General features: G+C 49.1%; 1 protein-coding gene across 2 annotated transcripts in view; it reads right to left on the bottom strand.

Annotated features, from left to right (window-relative positions):
- INPP5D (inositol polyphosphate-5-phosphatase, 145kDa) overlaps positions 1-17,366 on the bottom strand; it is a 159,163-nt gene that overhangs the window by 120,510 nt on the left and 21,287 nt on the right. For both annotated transcript variants that reach the window (XM_011980249.1, XM_011980248.1), the window contains exon 2: positions 16,524-16,587. In XM_011980249.1, coding sequence (XP_011835639.1) covers positions 16,524-16,587 — 64 coding nt within the window. The remainder of the gene's footprint in view (positions 1-16,523; positions 16,588-17,366) is intronic.

The raw sequence follows: 17,366 nt of genomic DNA, 5'->3' as shown, positions 1-17,366 counted from the left end.
GGGGTTTCACCATGTTGGCCAGGCTGGTCTTGAACTCCTGACCTCTGGTGATCCGCCACCTCTGCCTCCCAAAGTGCTGGGATTATAGGCATGAACCACCACGCCCAGGTCATTAGTGTCATTTCTAATGAGAGAAATGCAGAATAAAATGTTGTGATCACATATTTCACTCATTGTCTGATGAAAATTACACGCACTGGTAATGTCCAGAATTGAGATGTGTGGGCATCATGAGGGCCAAGAGACATTGAGTGAGAAGGTCACTCGGAAGAGTCCTGGGCAAAGCAATTTGGCAGTATTTACAATCATATATGCATTCCTTCAACCCAGTAATAGTTTTTCTTGGAGAATGCTTGTATGCACAGTCACACGCAAGCCTTGCTTATTGTAGCATCTGTCTTTTGTAGTAAGAACAACAAAAAAGAAAATCATCTATCTATGTATCCATCCAGTATTGTTCAACCATTAAAAAGCAAAAAGATGTGTGAATGAACATGGATTCATCTCAGGGACAGATTGCTAAGGGAAGAAAGCAAATCGCAGAACAGCGTATACAGTATTATCCCATTTACAAAAACAAATATAAATATACAAAACATATGAAAACAGTATCTGAGAAACTGTCAACGGTGGGACTAGGGTGGGGATTTGCAGGCCATTAGGGTTACCAATGAGAAAAGGGGGCCTCTAGTTCTGATGTCTTTCCTTTGGTACTGTTTTAATTTCTTTTGACCAAGCTGAGGTATAACTTTTAAATGTAAAACAAAAAAAATTATTTTAACAATTCTGTCTCCATTTTGGGAGGCCAAGGTGGGAGGATTGCTTGAGCCCAGGAGTTGATTCTTTTTTTTTTTTTTTTTTTTTTTTTGAGATACAATTTCAATCTTGTTGCCCAGGCTGGAGTCTAATGGTGCGATCTCAGCTCACTTCAACCTCTGCCTCCCAGGTTCAAGCGATGATCCTGCCTCAGCCACCCAAGTAGCTGGGAGTACAGGCACCCACCACCACCCCCAGCTAATTTTTGTATTTTTAGTAGAGATGGGGTTTCACCATGTTGGCCAGGCTGGTGTCAAACTCCTGACCTCAGGTGATCCACCTGCCTCAGTCTCCCAAAGTGCTGGGATTACAGGTGTGAGCCACCATGTCGGGCCAGGCCCAGAAGCTTAAGCACAGCCTGGGCATCACAGTGAGACCCCATCTCTAAAATACAAGTTCTATCTCAACACTCTTATGTATGTGCAATCTTGTGTATATAATCTATCCCTTAACAAACAAAAACCAAAAACCCTCCTATAACAATATCACCTGCAACTTTTCTATGTTTAATGTTTGAGATCTTTCCAACTCACTACGCACAGCTCTGCTTTAATTTTTTAAGCAGCCGCATAGTCTTCCACTGGCTGAACCACAGTGTATTTAGGGAGTTCTCTCTTCATCACGGTTAGGCTGAATGCGAACCTAGGCAACATGAGGTTGTTTGTTAGGGTTCTTCTTTGAGCCCTATTTGAAATAATGCTGCAGTGGGTGTCCTTGTACATATATCTTTGTCCACGTGACTTGTTGGACACATTAGGGGTGGGAGAACATTCCTCACTGGACACAGACATTACAGATGTTGATAGACATGGGCAATTTGCCCTCCAGAACATCTTCCGGGATTTGCACTCCCTCCCACGGTGAGTGAGACTGCCTGCCATTCCCCTCCCCCGCCCATGCATGGTCTTCAAACCCTAATGTGCACCAGGATCACCGGGGATCTTGTTCAAACGCTGATTCTGAATTCCCAGGTCTGGGGTCTTGATTGTCCGCATTTCTAACAAGCTCCCAGGTGATGCTGATCTGCTGGCCTGTGGACCAGACTCTGAGCAGCAAGGTTCTAGAGCAATGATGCCCAGTGAAAATGTAATGTGAGCCTTACATACAGTTTTAAATTTTCTAGCAGCCAGATTTTAGAATTTTTTTTTTTTTTTAAGACGGAGTCTCGCTCTATTGCCCAAGCTGGAGTGCAGCGAGGCAATCTCAGCTCACTGCAACCTCCACCTGCCTGGTTCAAGCATTTCTCCTGCCTCAGCCTCCGGAGTAGCTAGGACTACAGGCACGCACCACCAGGCCCGGCTAATTTTTGTAATTTTAGTAGAGACAGGGTTTTACCATGTTGGCCAGGCTGGTCTCGAACTCCTGACCTTAAGTGATCTGCCTGCCTTGGCCTCCCAAAGTGCTGGGATTACAGGTGTGAGCCACCGTGCCCAGCCTCGGAGTTTTTAAAGATCGGGGTAAAATCAATTTGATTAATATATTTAACACAGTATGTCCAAAATATTAAGATTTCAATGTGCAATAAAATTATCATGAGATATAGAACCTTCTTTTTGGGGGGAGGGGGCATATTCCAAGTGCTCTGTGGCCCCATGTGGCCTGTGGTTGCAGCACTGGCCAGTGCAGATGTAGAGAATCTCTCAGGCTCTACCAGGGAGGGGACACAGGCAACATTTGTTTCTCAGACTCTGGGGAGCAGCACAGGGAAAATGGGCCAGGAGGCAGAAGTAGGGTGCTCCAGAGGCATTCATAGAGTGTTCTTCTGCCAGGGGAGTGTGGCCTGAAGCCACCTCTGGGCAGGTGGCAGGAGAGAGCCAGTGGTGGGACCAGCTTTGGACATCATGACATTATTATTGACAAATTTTTACAAATCTTTTCACCCCAAAATTGAGGACTGTCCATTTCTAACAAATGCCTCATTGAGCACTTGATGTGCGTAACATAAAGTCTTTTTTTTTTTTTTTTTGAGACAGGGTCTCACTCTGTGGCCCAGACTGGAGTGTGTAGTGGTACGATCTCAGCTCACAGCAACCTCAGCCTCCCGAGTTTAAGTTTAAGTGATTCTCATGCCTCAGCCTCCTGAGTAGCTGGGATTACAGGCACTTGCCACCATGCCAGGCTAATTTTTGAATTAGACAGAGACACAGTTTCACTGTGTTGGCCAGGCTGGTCTCGAACTCCTGACCTCAAATGAGCTGCCTGCCTCAGCCTCCCAAAGTGCTGAAATTACAGGCATGAGCCACCGCACCTGGCCTTACCATAAAGTCTTGAAGACCATTTTTAAGATGTCAAATATATTGCAGACTCTAAAGTTACATTTTAGAGAAACATATTTACATTGATAGTTTCCCAAGAAGGAAGGCTTATTTCCACGTCAGGGGATTTTACTTCTGTTTTGTATTTTCGATTTGAACTTCCTCACCCTCACTACTTTCCTAAGAGAAAAGGCAGAAATTATCAATATTTATCTGCAGTAATCCTTCTCCGTCCAAAAAAAGAAAAGAAAGATTAGACAAGAGAGGAATGCAGTGTCCCGTGAAGCCGTGTGAAGGAGAACCTGACTTCAGAAAGCCCTCAGATTGAAGTCTGCTTATTGTTCCATTTCTCTCAAGACACATTCTTTCATTTCTCTTTCTGTTTCTTCCTGGGTAACCATTTTTATCTTAGAGTCAAGATTCTTTCACCCATGCCTTTTTCCATCCAGCAGGAATCTACGGAGCCCTGTCAGGGGCAACATGTCAGGTGGGGCTGAGAATGAAGATGAGTGGGGGGTTGCTGGGGGCTGGGCTGGGAGCGCCCCTAGCTACCTGGGAGCCACAGACAGTGATGGACCTGGGGCTCCTTGGCCTGTCTCAAGATGGAAGAAGGGACGGGAGATCGAGGGCTAAAGGGATACTGTTGGGAGCATCCAAGGCCTCCTCCACCTCCCACGTTCAATGTTTGCCTTTGAAATAGCTGTTTCCTTCTGCCACATGTAATTGAGGAAGCTCGACCCCTCGCTGTTTCCATTTCCCCTTTCCTTCTCACCCGAAGCAAAGGTCCCGTATTTACATGCAGCTCCGTTTAAACGCCTCCCCTTCGAGAATTTAAACACACATCTTTTGGCACCGCATACCCATATAGATGGCTTTCATCATTACACACGCTTATCAATGCTAAAAACCTGCGCTAATCATTATGTTTCAAAAGCCCTCGTGGTTCTACTGGGCCCAGGAACGCAAGCAATCTCCAATTTCCCCATTGCCCAGAGCCTGTGAGGGATACTTTTATCCTTAATTACATATCCCTAAAAATGCTCTTCTTTCCAGCTTGCTTCTTTTCTTTTTGTAAAACTCTTGAGGTACTCTGGGGAAGACAGAAGTGACAGCTGGCAGGCAAGCCCAGAGTCCCCAGCCCTGGAAGCAGCCTGGAGAGAAGCTGCGTGGCGGGGCAGGGCCTGGGGCAGCTCCCCGATGAGCCTGGCATTCTTCTGGTGCTACAGAAACAGTGCAGAGCAAGATAGACAAGGTCTGGGCTCTCGTGAGTCTTACAGCCTCGTGGTAGAGACAGATAATACATGAGTGAGTCAATACATAATCAAGATAGTTGCTGTGGTAGAAAGAAGAACGGCCTCCGCCTCCCAACCCCTCCTCATCCCTGGAACCTACGGCTGTTATGTACCACGGCCTGGGGGAGATAAGGTGCTCATGTGCTGGCCTTGAGGTTGGGAGAGGATCCCGAATTATTCAGCTTTCCCAATCTATGTTCAAGAGTCCTCATAAGTGGAAGAGGGAGGCAGAGAGTCAGAGCCCTAGAAACAGCGTCATGAGAAAGACCTGACAGGCCATTACTAGTTCTGAAGACAGAGGAATGGGCCACGAGCCAAGGAATGAAAGTGACCCCTAGAAACCAGAAAAGGCGAGAACAGGGATTTCCCCCTGAAGCCTCTGGAAGGAGTGCAGCTCTGCCAACACCTTGATCCGAGCCCAGTGAGAGCTTCTGGACTTCTGGCCTGCACAACTGCAAGATAATACATTTGTGTTGTTTTAAACCCCTCTGTTTGCTGAAATTTGTTATAGTGGCAATGGAGATGAATCCCCTTGCAGACAGCGATAAGGGCTATGAAGAAAAAACAGGAGTGCAATAAGGAGCGGCCATGGGACAGGGCATGATATTAGATGGGAAGACCTGGGAAAAGGCCTTGGAGGAATCCTGTTGGCCAGTCAGCCACATGGTGACCTGGGGGACAGAGTCCCAGGCACAAGGCAGGGCAGGTACCAAGACCCTGGGGGCAGGAAGGTGTTTAGTGTTGTAAGAGTAAGTATCTCCCCAGAGCCTTTGTCACGGGAGAAAGCAGTTCTATCATCTGGTTTCCCAAGCAGCCAGTGGTATCTTTCATGTAGACTTCTGAGTTACTTTTCTTTGAGACGGAGTTTTGCTCTTGTCACCCAGGCTGGAGTGCTGTGGCGTGATCTCGGCTCACTGCAGCCTCCGCCTCCCAGGTTACAGTGATTCTCCTTGCCTCAGCCTCCTGGGTAACTGGGATTACAGGTGTGCACCACCACACCTGGCTATTTTTGTATTTTTAGTAGAGACAGGGTTTCACCATGTTGGCCAGGCTGGTCTCGAACTCCTGACCTCAGGTGATCCACCTGCCTGGGCCTCCCAAAGTGCTGGAATTACAGGCATGAGCCACCAAGCCCAACCCCGAGTGACTTTTAATCTGCTTGTTGGAATGTCTGTTTTCTGTCTTTAAAGGCTGGGACTATGTTCTCGTGTTCTGTCCTTGTGTCTGTGTGAGGCGCTAAGAACTCATTTTAGGGTCTTGTAGCATATATTTGTGAGAGATGTTTGGATTTTGGAAAACACATTTCTCCATTTCAAGATTTCAGACCCCTTTTCCCGCCAGTCATGAGGGGCACAAACACGGTGGAGAGATGGGTCGAGCACCCTGAAGGCCACCAGCCTGGCAGGGTCTCTTAACTCAGACAGCCAAGAAGAGCAGTAATGAAGGAACTACTCTTCCATGGCAAATCTCTTTATAAAAATCACTAACTGCTCATGTATGGATTAATTCAATATTTGGGAGAGAAATTTGGATTTCTCTCTCCTGGGGTTATTCAAAATGAAGTACAATCTGCTAAGAACAGGGCAGATTAAGTTTAACCTCAGAGGTTTTGTGGGCACTCAGTGGTCAACAGAAGCCTCTTCTCAAGCCGGTCCAGCTGGGCCTTTCATTCAGGGGATGGCGACACGTCCTCTGTCCTGTGCCCAAGGGCAGACACTCGGGTGACTGAGACTCTCACCCTTGTTCTCAAGGCCCCCACAGCTCACTGGGGGAGACAGACATTGGGCCGCCTACCACCCCACAATGTGAGGATGTGGACACTGAGTGGGGGGATTGTTTGGAAGTACAGAAGAGGGGGTGGGCGCCTCTCAGATGGTTCTTTGGAAGGCATGGCTGGGCCATTCATTTCCTCCCATTTGAGGGGAGCTCCTTTCACTGTAGAAGTTTCCTGAGACCCTTCCACCTCAAGATGTAAAAATCTGGGCTTCGGAGTCTAATTGTGAAAATTGCTTGTCATTGGTCTCTAGACTGAACATCCTGTGAAGGACGGACTGTCTCTGAGGCTGGCTGTTGTATTAGTATGTTCAGTTCCCAATTAATATTCACGGAATAAACGAATGAGCTGTCGGGAATCTCTAAGCTGTCATTCTGACCCTTAAGGAATATAGTCAGAACACACGGCTGTAACACTCACTGGACTTGGCTTAAAAGTAGAGTCATCTTGGGTCTCATTCAGGAAGGATCATGGCTCAAATAACTGCAAAGCCCTTAGCTGGTTGCATAGCTGGGGAACCTCGGGTGGTTGGAGAAACAAAGACCAGTAGCGTTTGTGTGAAGCTCACCCTCCAGCCTGCAGGGCACAGAGCCACAGCATGGCTCCAATGACATCCCTCTTCTGTCACAAGTTTTATGAAACAAGCAAACAGTGTTATCTCATCTGAGCCTTTGTTTCCTTGAATTTAAAAATGGGAATAGTAATCATAGCAACAATAGTAGTAAACCCTCCCCCAGGATTAAAGAACACAGATGAAGTGCCTAGCTCCTGACAGGGGCTCAACAAAAGGGAACCAGGCCAGAAAGGTATGATAAGATAGGTCCCAGGTGGGAGTTGTGGGACCTCCCTCCGGTCCCTCCTGTGTCCTCAAGGCTCTCTCTTGTCACCTGGTGGGTCTCCAGGCACCCACCCTCGCCCTCACCCCGACTCTGTCTTCCTCAGTTATCCAAAGCAGTAGTGACGTACGCCCAGTGAGCAGGCACAGGACAACCTCAGTTCTCAGAGGGTCCCAAGGCAGACAGAGTCTCGGGGCCCTACTTGGTGCCTCCGTCCCCCATGACCTTTGCTCCTGGGCCCTGATCCAGGGCCAGTCAGGATTTCCAGGCACTCGTCCTCCTCTCCAAGGCCCCTTTGGATGGCCTTGCTGCCAATCCCAGGACTCCTGAGTTTTTTGTGTCCCGAAGTCTCAGCCCTTTCTCCCTCCCCTGTGCCTGGTATCCCTAGCTCTTGGCCAGTCATGGGCCGAGGCCTCTGCCCAGTGACCCCACGTTGGTGCCGGTGAGCTGACTGGCCTCTGTGCATCCTCACCATTTTAAAACAGTCATCCATGGAGTCACGTGTCAGACATAAGCTGCATGTTTACATAAACCATCTCTTTTAGTCCTCACAATCTCCACAGGAGAGAAGTACTGCTGGCCTCCCAGTGTTTCTGAGGAGGAAACAAGCTTGAGAGAAGAAACTGCTTCCCCGAGGGAACCAGGACATTATACCACCCTGAAGACCCGAGGAAGAGCCTTCTCTGGAAACGTAGCTGCTGGAACTTGTCTCGGGACATCTTGGGAAGCATCGGCAGCCTCACGTGGACATCAAAAGGCAAGACCTTTAGGACCCCAGAGTGAAAATCTCAGAAAGAGGAGAAAGATGAATGACAGGGCCAGTGAAGCCCGAAGACCAGCCAGGCAAGGCAGGCTTGCAACAAAATGAGAACCTCGGCCGGGCGCGGTGGCTCACGCCTGTAATCCCAGCACTTTGGGAGGCCGAGGTAGGCAGATCACAAGGTCAGAAGTTTGAGACCAGCCTGGCCAACATGGTGAAACCCTGTCTCTACTAAAAATACAAAAAATTAGTGGGGGATGGTGGTGCGCGGCTGTAATCCCAGCTTCTTGAGAGGCTGAGGCAGGAGAATCGCTTGAACCCAGGAGGCAGAGGTTGCAGCGAGCCGAGATCTCGCCACTGCACTCCAGCCTGGGTGACAGAGCGAGACTCCATCTTGAGGGAAAAAAAAAAAAAAAATGAGGAGCTCAATTCAATGCTGAAATGAGAATCCACTTTGGAGGGAGCTACAGCAGAACTGAGTCCAGAAAAGAGAACCCTTCCCAAAAGCAGAGGAAGTTGACCAAGGCATGAAAAGCAAGTCAACAGATAATGGCCGATCCTGTGGAGGACAAATTTAAGATTGATAACCGCAGCAAGGGTGAGATAAATCATAATTTAAACGAAACCTGTAGCACTTCCTATCTTTTTAAAAGTGGCAGAAGAGTTAATTCAATAAATATTTATCAAGCATTCACTATATGCTAGGAATAGTTCTAGTATAGACAATAAATAAGTCAATAAAAAATGTATATTTTAAAATATAAAATCAGGGCTGGACACGGTGGCTCACACCTGTAATCCCAGCAGTTTGGGAGGCCGAGGCTAGCAGATCACAAGTTCAATAGATCGAGACCATCCTGGCCAGCATGGTGAAACCCTGTCTTTACTAAAAATACAAAAATTAGCTGGGTGTGGTGGCACGCACCTGTAGTTCCAGCTACTCGGGAGGCTGAAGCAGGAGAATCACTTCAACCCAGGAGGCAGGGGTTGCAGTGAGCCGAGATTGTGCCACTGCACTCCAGCCTGATGATAGAGAAAAATAAAAATAAATGAATAAATATAAAATCAGATAGTCACAAGTGCCACAAAGAAAAGAAAGGAGGGTAAGGGGTTAAAGAGCAACAAGTGAAGGGTGGGGTGACTGTTTTTCTGGGGTGATCAAGCGAGACCTCTCAGAAAGACTTTCGTTTATTTGATAAACCCTACGTGGCCTCTTGCAAATCTGGCAGACACAATTAGACCCGGAACCTGATCTCGAAGGGCAAAGTCAAGATGAGAAACGAAACCATTCTGCAATAAGCAAGAAATCAAGATGCCTCCTCAGTGCACAGACATTGTTAAAACACTGACTGATTTTTGTGCTTTTTCTGGTTAGGGTTGGAGAAAGAGATGTTGAGCCCGAGGATGTCTGACAGGAACATAAGTCATTAGGAATGTCTGGGACAGGGCTGGAGCAGGTCCCAGAAACACAACACAGGCTAAGGAGAGGGAAGACCCAGGGACTGCGTTGTCAGAGCATGGCTCATGGGCATTTGGTGCAGTGAAACTCAATATTCAATTTGAAATTTTCACTTTTCTGCTCTGAAATTCCCCTAGGATAGTTTACACTTTTGTATATTAGGACACTTTTAGCTGTTAGAAGACCCTAACTCAACTAACTTGAGCAAAACGGAATTAATTACCTCACAAAACAGAAAATCTAGAGGCAGGGCAAATCCCAGGTTGCTTCATTCTGTTCAGCGAATTCAAGGGCATCATCCAGGACCCAGGTTCACTTCTCCTTTCCGTGTGTTGGCCTCACTCACCGGCTACATCTCCTCATGGTTACAAGGTAGCAGCAGAGACCCAGCTGTCACATCCTATGGCAGCTTCCAAAGGTAGGAAAGAGGCTATCTTGGCCAGCGTGGTGGCTCATGCCTGTAGTCCCAACACTTTGGGAGGCCAAGCCAAGCAGATGACCTGAGGTCAGGAGTTCGAGACCAGCCTGGCCAACATAGTGAAGCCCCATCTGTTCTAAAAATACAAAAATTAGCCAAGCATGGTGCAGGTGCCTATAATCCCAGCTACTTGGGAGGCTGAGACAGGAGAATCACCTGAACCCAGGAGGTAGAGGTTACGGTGAGCTGAGATCATGCCATTGCATTCCAGCCTGGGCAACTGGAGCAAAACTCTGTCCCAAAATGAAAGAAAGAAAGAGGCTATCTTATCCCTATGTCTGTTTTTAAGACAAATAGACCTTTATTAGAAGCCCACAGAGCCCTTCTCTTCACACCTCATTGGTTATACTTGCATCCTATTCCCCAATCTAAACTTGTCAGCTACATGGTGCACATTGATATCAGTTCTAGACCACTTTGGGTAACAAGGACAGGAAACAGGCCCATGATCTGGGACAAGGTGAACCAGAAGGCTCTGGAACATGGAGAAGCAAGGGCAAAATGGCCAGTGGGGATGGGGAGAAAATAAAGACAGTCATTTGGAGGTAGAGATGACAAATGGCATGGACACTCTTTCCAGAATTCTCTGACAAACTTGGGAAGGGATTAGGGATCTTGCAGCCACACAAGAGGGAAGGGCTTCTCGGTCACAAGGGCATGTGTACCTCAGGAGGCTAGAAAATGAGGGGGAGGCTTGGCTTTCTCAGGGGATTAGGAGAAAGATGCCAGAAGAGCTGGAATAAAAACTGATTCAAAGACCTAACAGAAGAAAGGTCTTTTGTGTCAAAGAACAGAGTTTGCAAAGTGAACAAGCTGAACACACTGCAGAAACTATCAATGAAAGGAAAATGACAAAGCTGGAAAAGAATTCCCACCAGCTTCAAAGTAGAAAAAAACAAAAACATGGGTCCCCTCTATAGGAACCAGCACAAGTTTGGCCTTGGATTTTGTACTCAGAACTATTCATAACACTACACACTTTTTTTTCTTTTTTTCTTTGAGACAGTCTTGCTCTGTCACCCAGGCTGCAGTGCAGTGGTAAGATCTCAGCTCACTGCAGCCTCTGCCTGTCAGGTGCAAGCAATCCTCCTGCCTCAGCCTCCTGAGTAGCTGGGACTACAGGCATGCGCCATCACGCCCAGCTAATTTTTGCATTTTTAGTAGAGACGGGGTTTCACCATGTTGCCCAGGCTAGTCCCGAACTCCTGACCTCAGGTGATCCACCTGCCTCAGCCTCCCAAAGTGCTGGGATTACAGTGTTGAGCCACTGTGCCTGGTCCGTAACACTACCTTCTTGAAGGCAGTGCTGAACCTCATATAGGATTTTGAGCGAACAGTTGGTTCCAAGAATTTTATATCTATCAAATTACTCTTGAATGTGTAGACTAAGATGTTTTGAGATGTTCAGAGGCTTGGAAAATAGATCTGTCCATATTCTGCAGTAGATAGAAAAACCAATTCAAAATGCAGGCTTCTAGAAGGTGAGTGTCATAGCATAAAGGAACCCCTCCACCAGCGCGGACCCCCACAGGGCCCACTGTCCTTGGCATGGCTGCAGAGCCCACACACGCAGCCCTGGTAGGCTTCTGTGCCCTGAGCCTTTTCTGCGCCCCTTGTTGTGCAACTTCAGGAAGTGTGTTAGAGCCACATCCTTTGCCCGGCGGCTCAGACGGAATCTTTACTTCACTCGGTGACCACTCAGAACAATAACAGCTGCCACTCGCTTCCTGAGCTTAATAACAATGGCTCAACCGTTCACCTCCCGGATGCTTGTGACGGAACAGCTTTGAGAAAGTTGTTTTGTTTTCCCTCTCCAAAAGCCATGCCGCCCAGAGATACGTGACAGCCACCGTCAGGGACCAGGGACTTGAGTCACGAGTGTCTCTTCTTTAGAACTCACCAAAATGGCTCAGGTCACTGGAGTTTTTCTTCCAAATCCAGAAAGAATAATGAAAGGGTCTACGAGATAGATATTTTCTAACTCTTCATCTAAACTTGCATTAAAACCTGGGCTCTACAGAAAAAGACAAAATTTAGCTGGGCATAGTGGTGCACACCTGTTATCCCAGCTACTCAGGAGGCTGAGGTGGGAGAATTGCTTGAGCCCGGGAGCAGAGGTTGCAGTGGGCCAAGATCATGCCACTGCATTCAAGCCTGGGCTACAGAGCGAGACCCTGTCTCAAAAACAAAACAAAACAAACAGAAACACATGGGGGTGCTCCCATCTTGACTCAAACAATCAATATCCTAGATACAATCTCAACCTCAAGAAAAGACAGGAAGTTCACAGAGAACATTGATGTAATAGGGGATTATGGGTAGTTTTAATTTTCTGCTTTATTCCTCCTGGTGGGAAGGATGTCAGAAAGGACACAAGGGCCAAAAGGTTGTAGGATGGAGCCGAAGGGCCCCTTTTGCTTCGACTGTGGCCCTGGGTTTGAGACAACCATTTATGCGACACGTCTGAGGCTACTCCAGGCCTCCCTGGCCACCCTGGAGCTGGCCCATGAGGGCGGCTTGCAGGGCCTCAGACTCTTCCTCACTCTCCCAGAGAGGGGCCATTTCAAAGGCAGCAGCAGTCTCCCAGCTCAGTCTGCAGCGAGCAGCTCAAGATGGGCACCGCTTCTCTTACAGGAGAGTCACTTCCCTTTCCAAGTCAAGAAAGGAGTTTGGGCTTTACAAGAAACCTGCTCTCTTGGTGTGGGAGAGTCAGGCCTGTGGGGCTGAGCCATCCTGCCTTCCTCTGGCTTCATGCAGGGCTCAGAGCACTGCCCCGACCCTCCCCCAACCAGGACAAGCAGTGCAAGCTAAGTCCAGAAGGTTCTCAGAGTTTGAGTGGCACAGCAGCGTTGAACAACTGCTTAACGGTTCCAGAGCCTACTTAGGTCCCTGAAGACACGAAGCCCACAGCCCAAAGAGCAGAGCTGAGGGAGATGGAGTTCCAAAATTTACCCCTCCTTCCCCACCACTCCCAGCACTGCCTAGAATCCTCTAAAGCACCTCCAGTTCCCCACTGTCTCCACCGTCCTCCTCGGCAGCTTCCTTGTGCTGGGAGGTATGTGTGTGATCTCTACTTTCCAGCAGTTTCTTGGTGGTCCTTGTCCAAGGCCACATGGCTGGCCAAATTGGACTTGAACCCAGATCCCAGCCGAGAGTGGAGTCTGCTTTCATTCTAGGGGCGCCTTGCTGATTTACCACAAGGGACAGATGCCACCTGGGATCAGATATTATCTACAACCGTGGGAAGGACAAGAGGCCAAGCTCTCTGAGAGGCCACATTGCCTTGTCTCCCTGCCCTCTGGGCAGAGTCCTGGGCTCATCCTTCCCCAGGAGACTCCAGCCAGGCCTGGAAACACCTTCTAGGCTGGAAGGAAGAAAGCTTAGCTGGGGAGGCCGGGAGGTCTGGCTGTGAGTTCCAACTTCCGCAGTTCTCAGCAACACTCATATTTAGAACGAGGGGGTTGGATGAAGTTACAGTTTGCATCCTGCCCTCCCATCTCAGATTTTTTTTTTTAAGTCTGTGAAAGATGGAGTAAGGGAAAAGAGTCCCCCAAGTGAGGTGGCTCCTCTCCCTGATTGATATGGGGCTGTCATGGGCTATGACATGTGCGCCAACTCCATGAAGCTGGTCTGCAAAGAACAAAGATGAGATCTTTGGTGTTGACAAGAGAACCAGGAAAAGAGCTAAAGTTACTAAACTAAGAAACAATGAAAGCCTTTCGGAGCTTCACTTGGCAAAGTTTCAGTCCAGATTCTTATTTTGGGGAGCCTCGTGTTCTGGTGGCACTGAACAGGCTCAGGTGTCAGGAATGAGTTATTTAGAAACTGTGGCTAAGCTTAGAAAAGACTGTGAGGTTTTGCCTCAACATGAAAAGAGGAACTTGAGTTAAAATAGGCAGAGATCAATAACTGCTAAAGCTTCCCCGAAGGGCTCTGAGTCTGCTTAATTGGGCATGAGTGTGCACTTGGTCCTCAGTAGACATCTGCTGTCATTTACTCTTGGAGGTAGATTCTCATAGGTGAGTCCACCTAGGAGGATCCTATGAGAATTCTCCTTTAGTTCAACTTGAAGGGAAACCTCTTCAGACCACCTAAGCCCACAGTTCCCTGTACCACGTCGGCTACTGAGGAGGTCACGGGCCTAGTGCCAGGGTCAGGAGTAGATATGTCCAGTAGGGCTGCCCTTCCTCTATGAAAGCTGCCCACCCACTGCCCTGGCTGAGCAGAGACCTTAAGGAGCCACGCTGCCCCATGACTCTGTCCGCATCTCCGAGAGGTAGAGGGGGGCATCTGCTTGAAGACAGCCAATTCATACACAGACTGGCAGCCCCTGAGTGGCCCATGCAGAGAAAGCCATGGAGGCTGAGCCATCAGACTCCTTCTTAGGACAGGGGTCTGAGAAGGAAGGCGGCTGGCGGGGAAGAGCGGCCCCACAGAGAAGAGCTGAGCCACGGGAGAAGCCGCGAGCAGACCCTATGCTCTTCTGGTCCCAAGGCCCTAGGGCTGCCTTCTGCTTCCTGGCTCTGCACATCTCCACAAAGGCGGCCCACCCCTTAACCCTTACACAGTCAGCCAAGGTGAGTTTCTGTTCCCTGCACCGCCCCCACCCCCCCATAGTCCGATGAGGCCCCGGATTTCATCAGCAGTTCCCAGGGTCACAAGACGTCACAGTAGCAAGAGCGTGATGGTGACAGAGAGGGGCAAACCGGAAACGCAGTCTACACATTTACAGGCCGCGGGTGCCAACTCTACTAGAAGCCACAGTCATGTCTTTTCCAGTCATACTTAAAGTTTTCTTCACTTTGAAGGAAGAGAAGAAACCACAAAGGGGAAAAAGATCAAAAGCATCGACCAACTTTTAAATTAAGAGAGTTTGCCGACTCCTCTCAGCAAACCACCTGTCACAGATGCCAACTCTGCCAGAATAGCTCATGCCCTCCTAGACTTGGAAAAAATGGTAGAGGTCATTGAAGCCAACTGCCTGCCCCAGACAGGGCTCCCCTCCGCCAGTCACATCCCACACATGGTGAAGAGTCCATGTCAGAGACAGACATTCTCATGGCAAATAGCTGCCAAGCGCTGGAAAGGGCGTTCTTGTACTAGGTGTGCCAACATCTGCTCCTGGCGACTACTAAGAACCGGGCCAAACCTGCGGGCGCCCTAGGCCAGTGGAAAGCCTTCCAGCAGATGTGCCTTAGAGGCTGCAGCGGATGCAGGGGCAGGAGGATAAGGCAGCTGGCAGCAAGGCCAGCCTGACTACACGGGGAGTGGTTCTGCTTAAGGCCAGACTCACATCTCCCAAGGAGGCCTTGCAGGAAACAGCTCCTGGACCAGGCCGCATCACACACGCCCCTTGGGTTTCTCGCAGCCATATTGCTCCTTGGACCAATTCCTTCCATCCTCATAAACCGTCTTCCTGAGGGGCGTTCTCCTCAGCACGCTCTCCCTCTTGACAATTCCTGGGGGATGTTTGCCCCCAGGGACTTGCCTGTGGTTTGCTCCCACCTTGAGTCCAGCTCCCTGTCTACTACTGCATCCTAGTTCTGCACAAAATGAATCATTCCTTTCAAGCTTTGAAACCGGAGTGTATCCCGCCTCTCCCCTGCCACTTCCACTTTCTTTTCAACCAAACTTCTCCAATGCCATCATTGCTCTTCCATGACATGATGTCCAAACCTCTGTCTACCCCGGCTACTCTGCTTGGGACGTGGATGCACTGCAGTGTCTCTTACTCTAGTCCCTGAGAACTGAGCATCTCTCTCTCTCTCTCACACACACACACACACACACACACACACACACATACACACACACACATATCCCCCTGCCCCCCACTGGGGATGTGGAAACTTTGTCTCCTTCCTTCTTGCCACCCCCATGTGCTCTTCATGCAGCCGGATAAGAATAGCTCTCCTGGCTTCCACACACTCAGTTGTCACATTTTGTGGCCAAACAAAGCCTTTAGTAAACCGTGCTTAGGGTGGCCTTCCCCGGCTTGGATGGGTGCAGCTGATTTTTCTTTTTAAATTTAACTGCAACCAGGTGGGGTGGCTCACGCCTGTAATCCCAGAACTTTGGGAAGCCGAGGTGGGCAGATCATTTGAGGTCAGGAGTTTAAGACCAGCCTGGCCAACATGGAGAAACCCCATCTCTACCAAAAATACAAAAATCAGCTGGGCATGGTGGCAGGCGCCTGTTATCCCAGCTACTCGGGAGGCTGAGGCAGGGGAATCACTTGAACCCAGGAAGTGGAGGTTGCAGTGAGCCGAGATCACACCACTGCACTCCAGCCTGGGTGACAAGCGTGAAACTCCGTCTCAAAAATAATATTTAAAAAAAGTGAAGTGCAAGTTTTGCACATTTTGACTTTGCATGGTGAAATCAGATGCCGTGAGTATCAGCCTCGGACAGAACAGAGTTCTACAAATGGAAAGGCTCTGTTTTGTGCTAGTCTCGCAGCCCCTCAGAAAACATGGTCTGTTCTCCTATAAGTTCACCTCCCTTCTCTCCCTCCTGAGCCACTTCCTCTCTCTCCTTTGAGAGATGAAGACAACAGTTGGCCAAGCCACAGCCCTTCCTTTCCCTTCATCTCTGGGCAGTCTGCTTCACCTTCGTTTCCTCTTCATACCCATGGACCACAAATAGCCCATGGCATGCAACTCCGTCCTGTCACAGAGCAGGGTCACTTAGAGGGCCACAGTTTACCAGCTAAGCTACCCCATAAACTCCAGGCTCAGCCAGGCCTTCATGTCCGGCTACCTGTGCACGCGCTTTCTTCCTCATCGTTTCCACCCCTTCTCTGCCAGTATCGACTGAAGTCAGGTTCAGATTTCTAGGTTTGTAAAGGACTCACCTGAACAGTGAATTTATCATCTTCATTGGGCAGAATTCTGTAAGTGTAAACGCAATTCTGATACCTGAAATAGATCAAAGACTTTATTAGAACCCATGCAGGAAAACCGGGTTTCCTCTTAACTGAAAAGACAAGACTTCCTGACACAGCTTGAGGAATCTGGACACAAGTCTCTGAATTTTGGAGCTGACCGTTCTCTAAGATGGAGGTGAGCCCTGACGTCCAGCAATCCTGGGCTGAGGCACTCTTGTTCCCCCACTGCTTCTGCACTCAGAGCACCAGGAAAAGGTGGGGTGGGGGGTCATTTAGGTGGGGACCTGGCAGCTACAGGGTCTGATCCAAAGGAGTCTGCCACATGGAGGGGATTTCTTAACCTCTCAGCTGCCAAGAAGATAAAGTAAGAGGGGGTGTTTGTGAGTCAGGCACGGTGGCTCACGCCGGTAATCCCAGCACTTTGGGAGGCCAAGGAGGGAGGATCACAAGGTCAAGAGATTGAGACTATCCTGACCAACATGGGGTGAAACCCCATCTCTACCAAAAATACAAAAATTAGCTGGGCATGGTGCCGTGTGCCTGTAGTCCCAGCTACTCGGGAGGCTGAGGCAAGAGAATCGCTTGAACCCAGGAGGCGGAGGTTGTAGTGAGCTGAGAACGTGCTACTGCACTCCAGCCTGGCAACAGAGCGAGACTCCGTCTAAAAAAAAATAGGAGGGGGTGTTTGAAGAAGAAACACGATTCCAATGGGCCCGAGCATAGCGGCCTATGGTGAATGGGAGCCAGGCACAGCCGCAGAGGGGCCACCTGGCCGGGGCAGGGATCACTCGTTCCCGCTGAGCTCCCCGC

This window comes from Mandrillus leucophaeus, unplaced genomic scaffold (genome assembly GCF_000951045.1).
Source record: "Mandrillus leucophaeus isolate KB7577 unplaced genomic scaffold, Mleu.le_1.0 Scaffold21, whole genome shotgun sequence".
NCBI classification, from domain to species: Eukaryota; Metazoa; Chordata; class Mammalia; order Primates; family Cercopithecidae; genus Mandrillus; species Mandrillus leucophaeus.
This window is presented reverse-complemented; position numbering and strand designations above follow the sequence as displayed.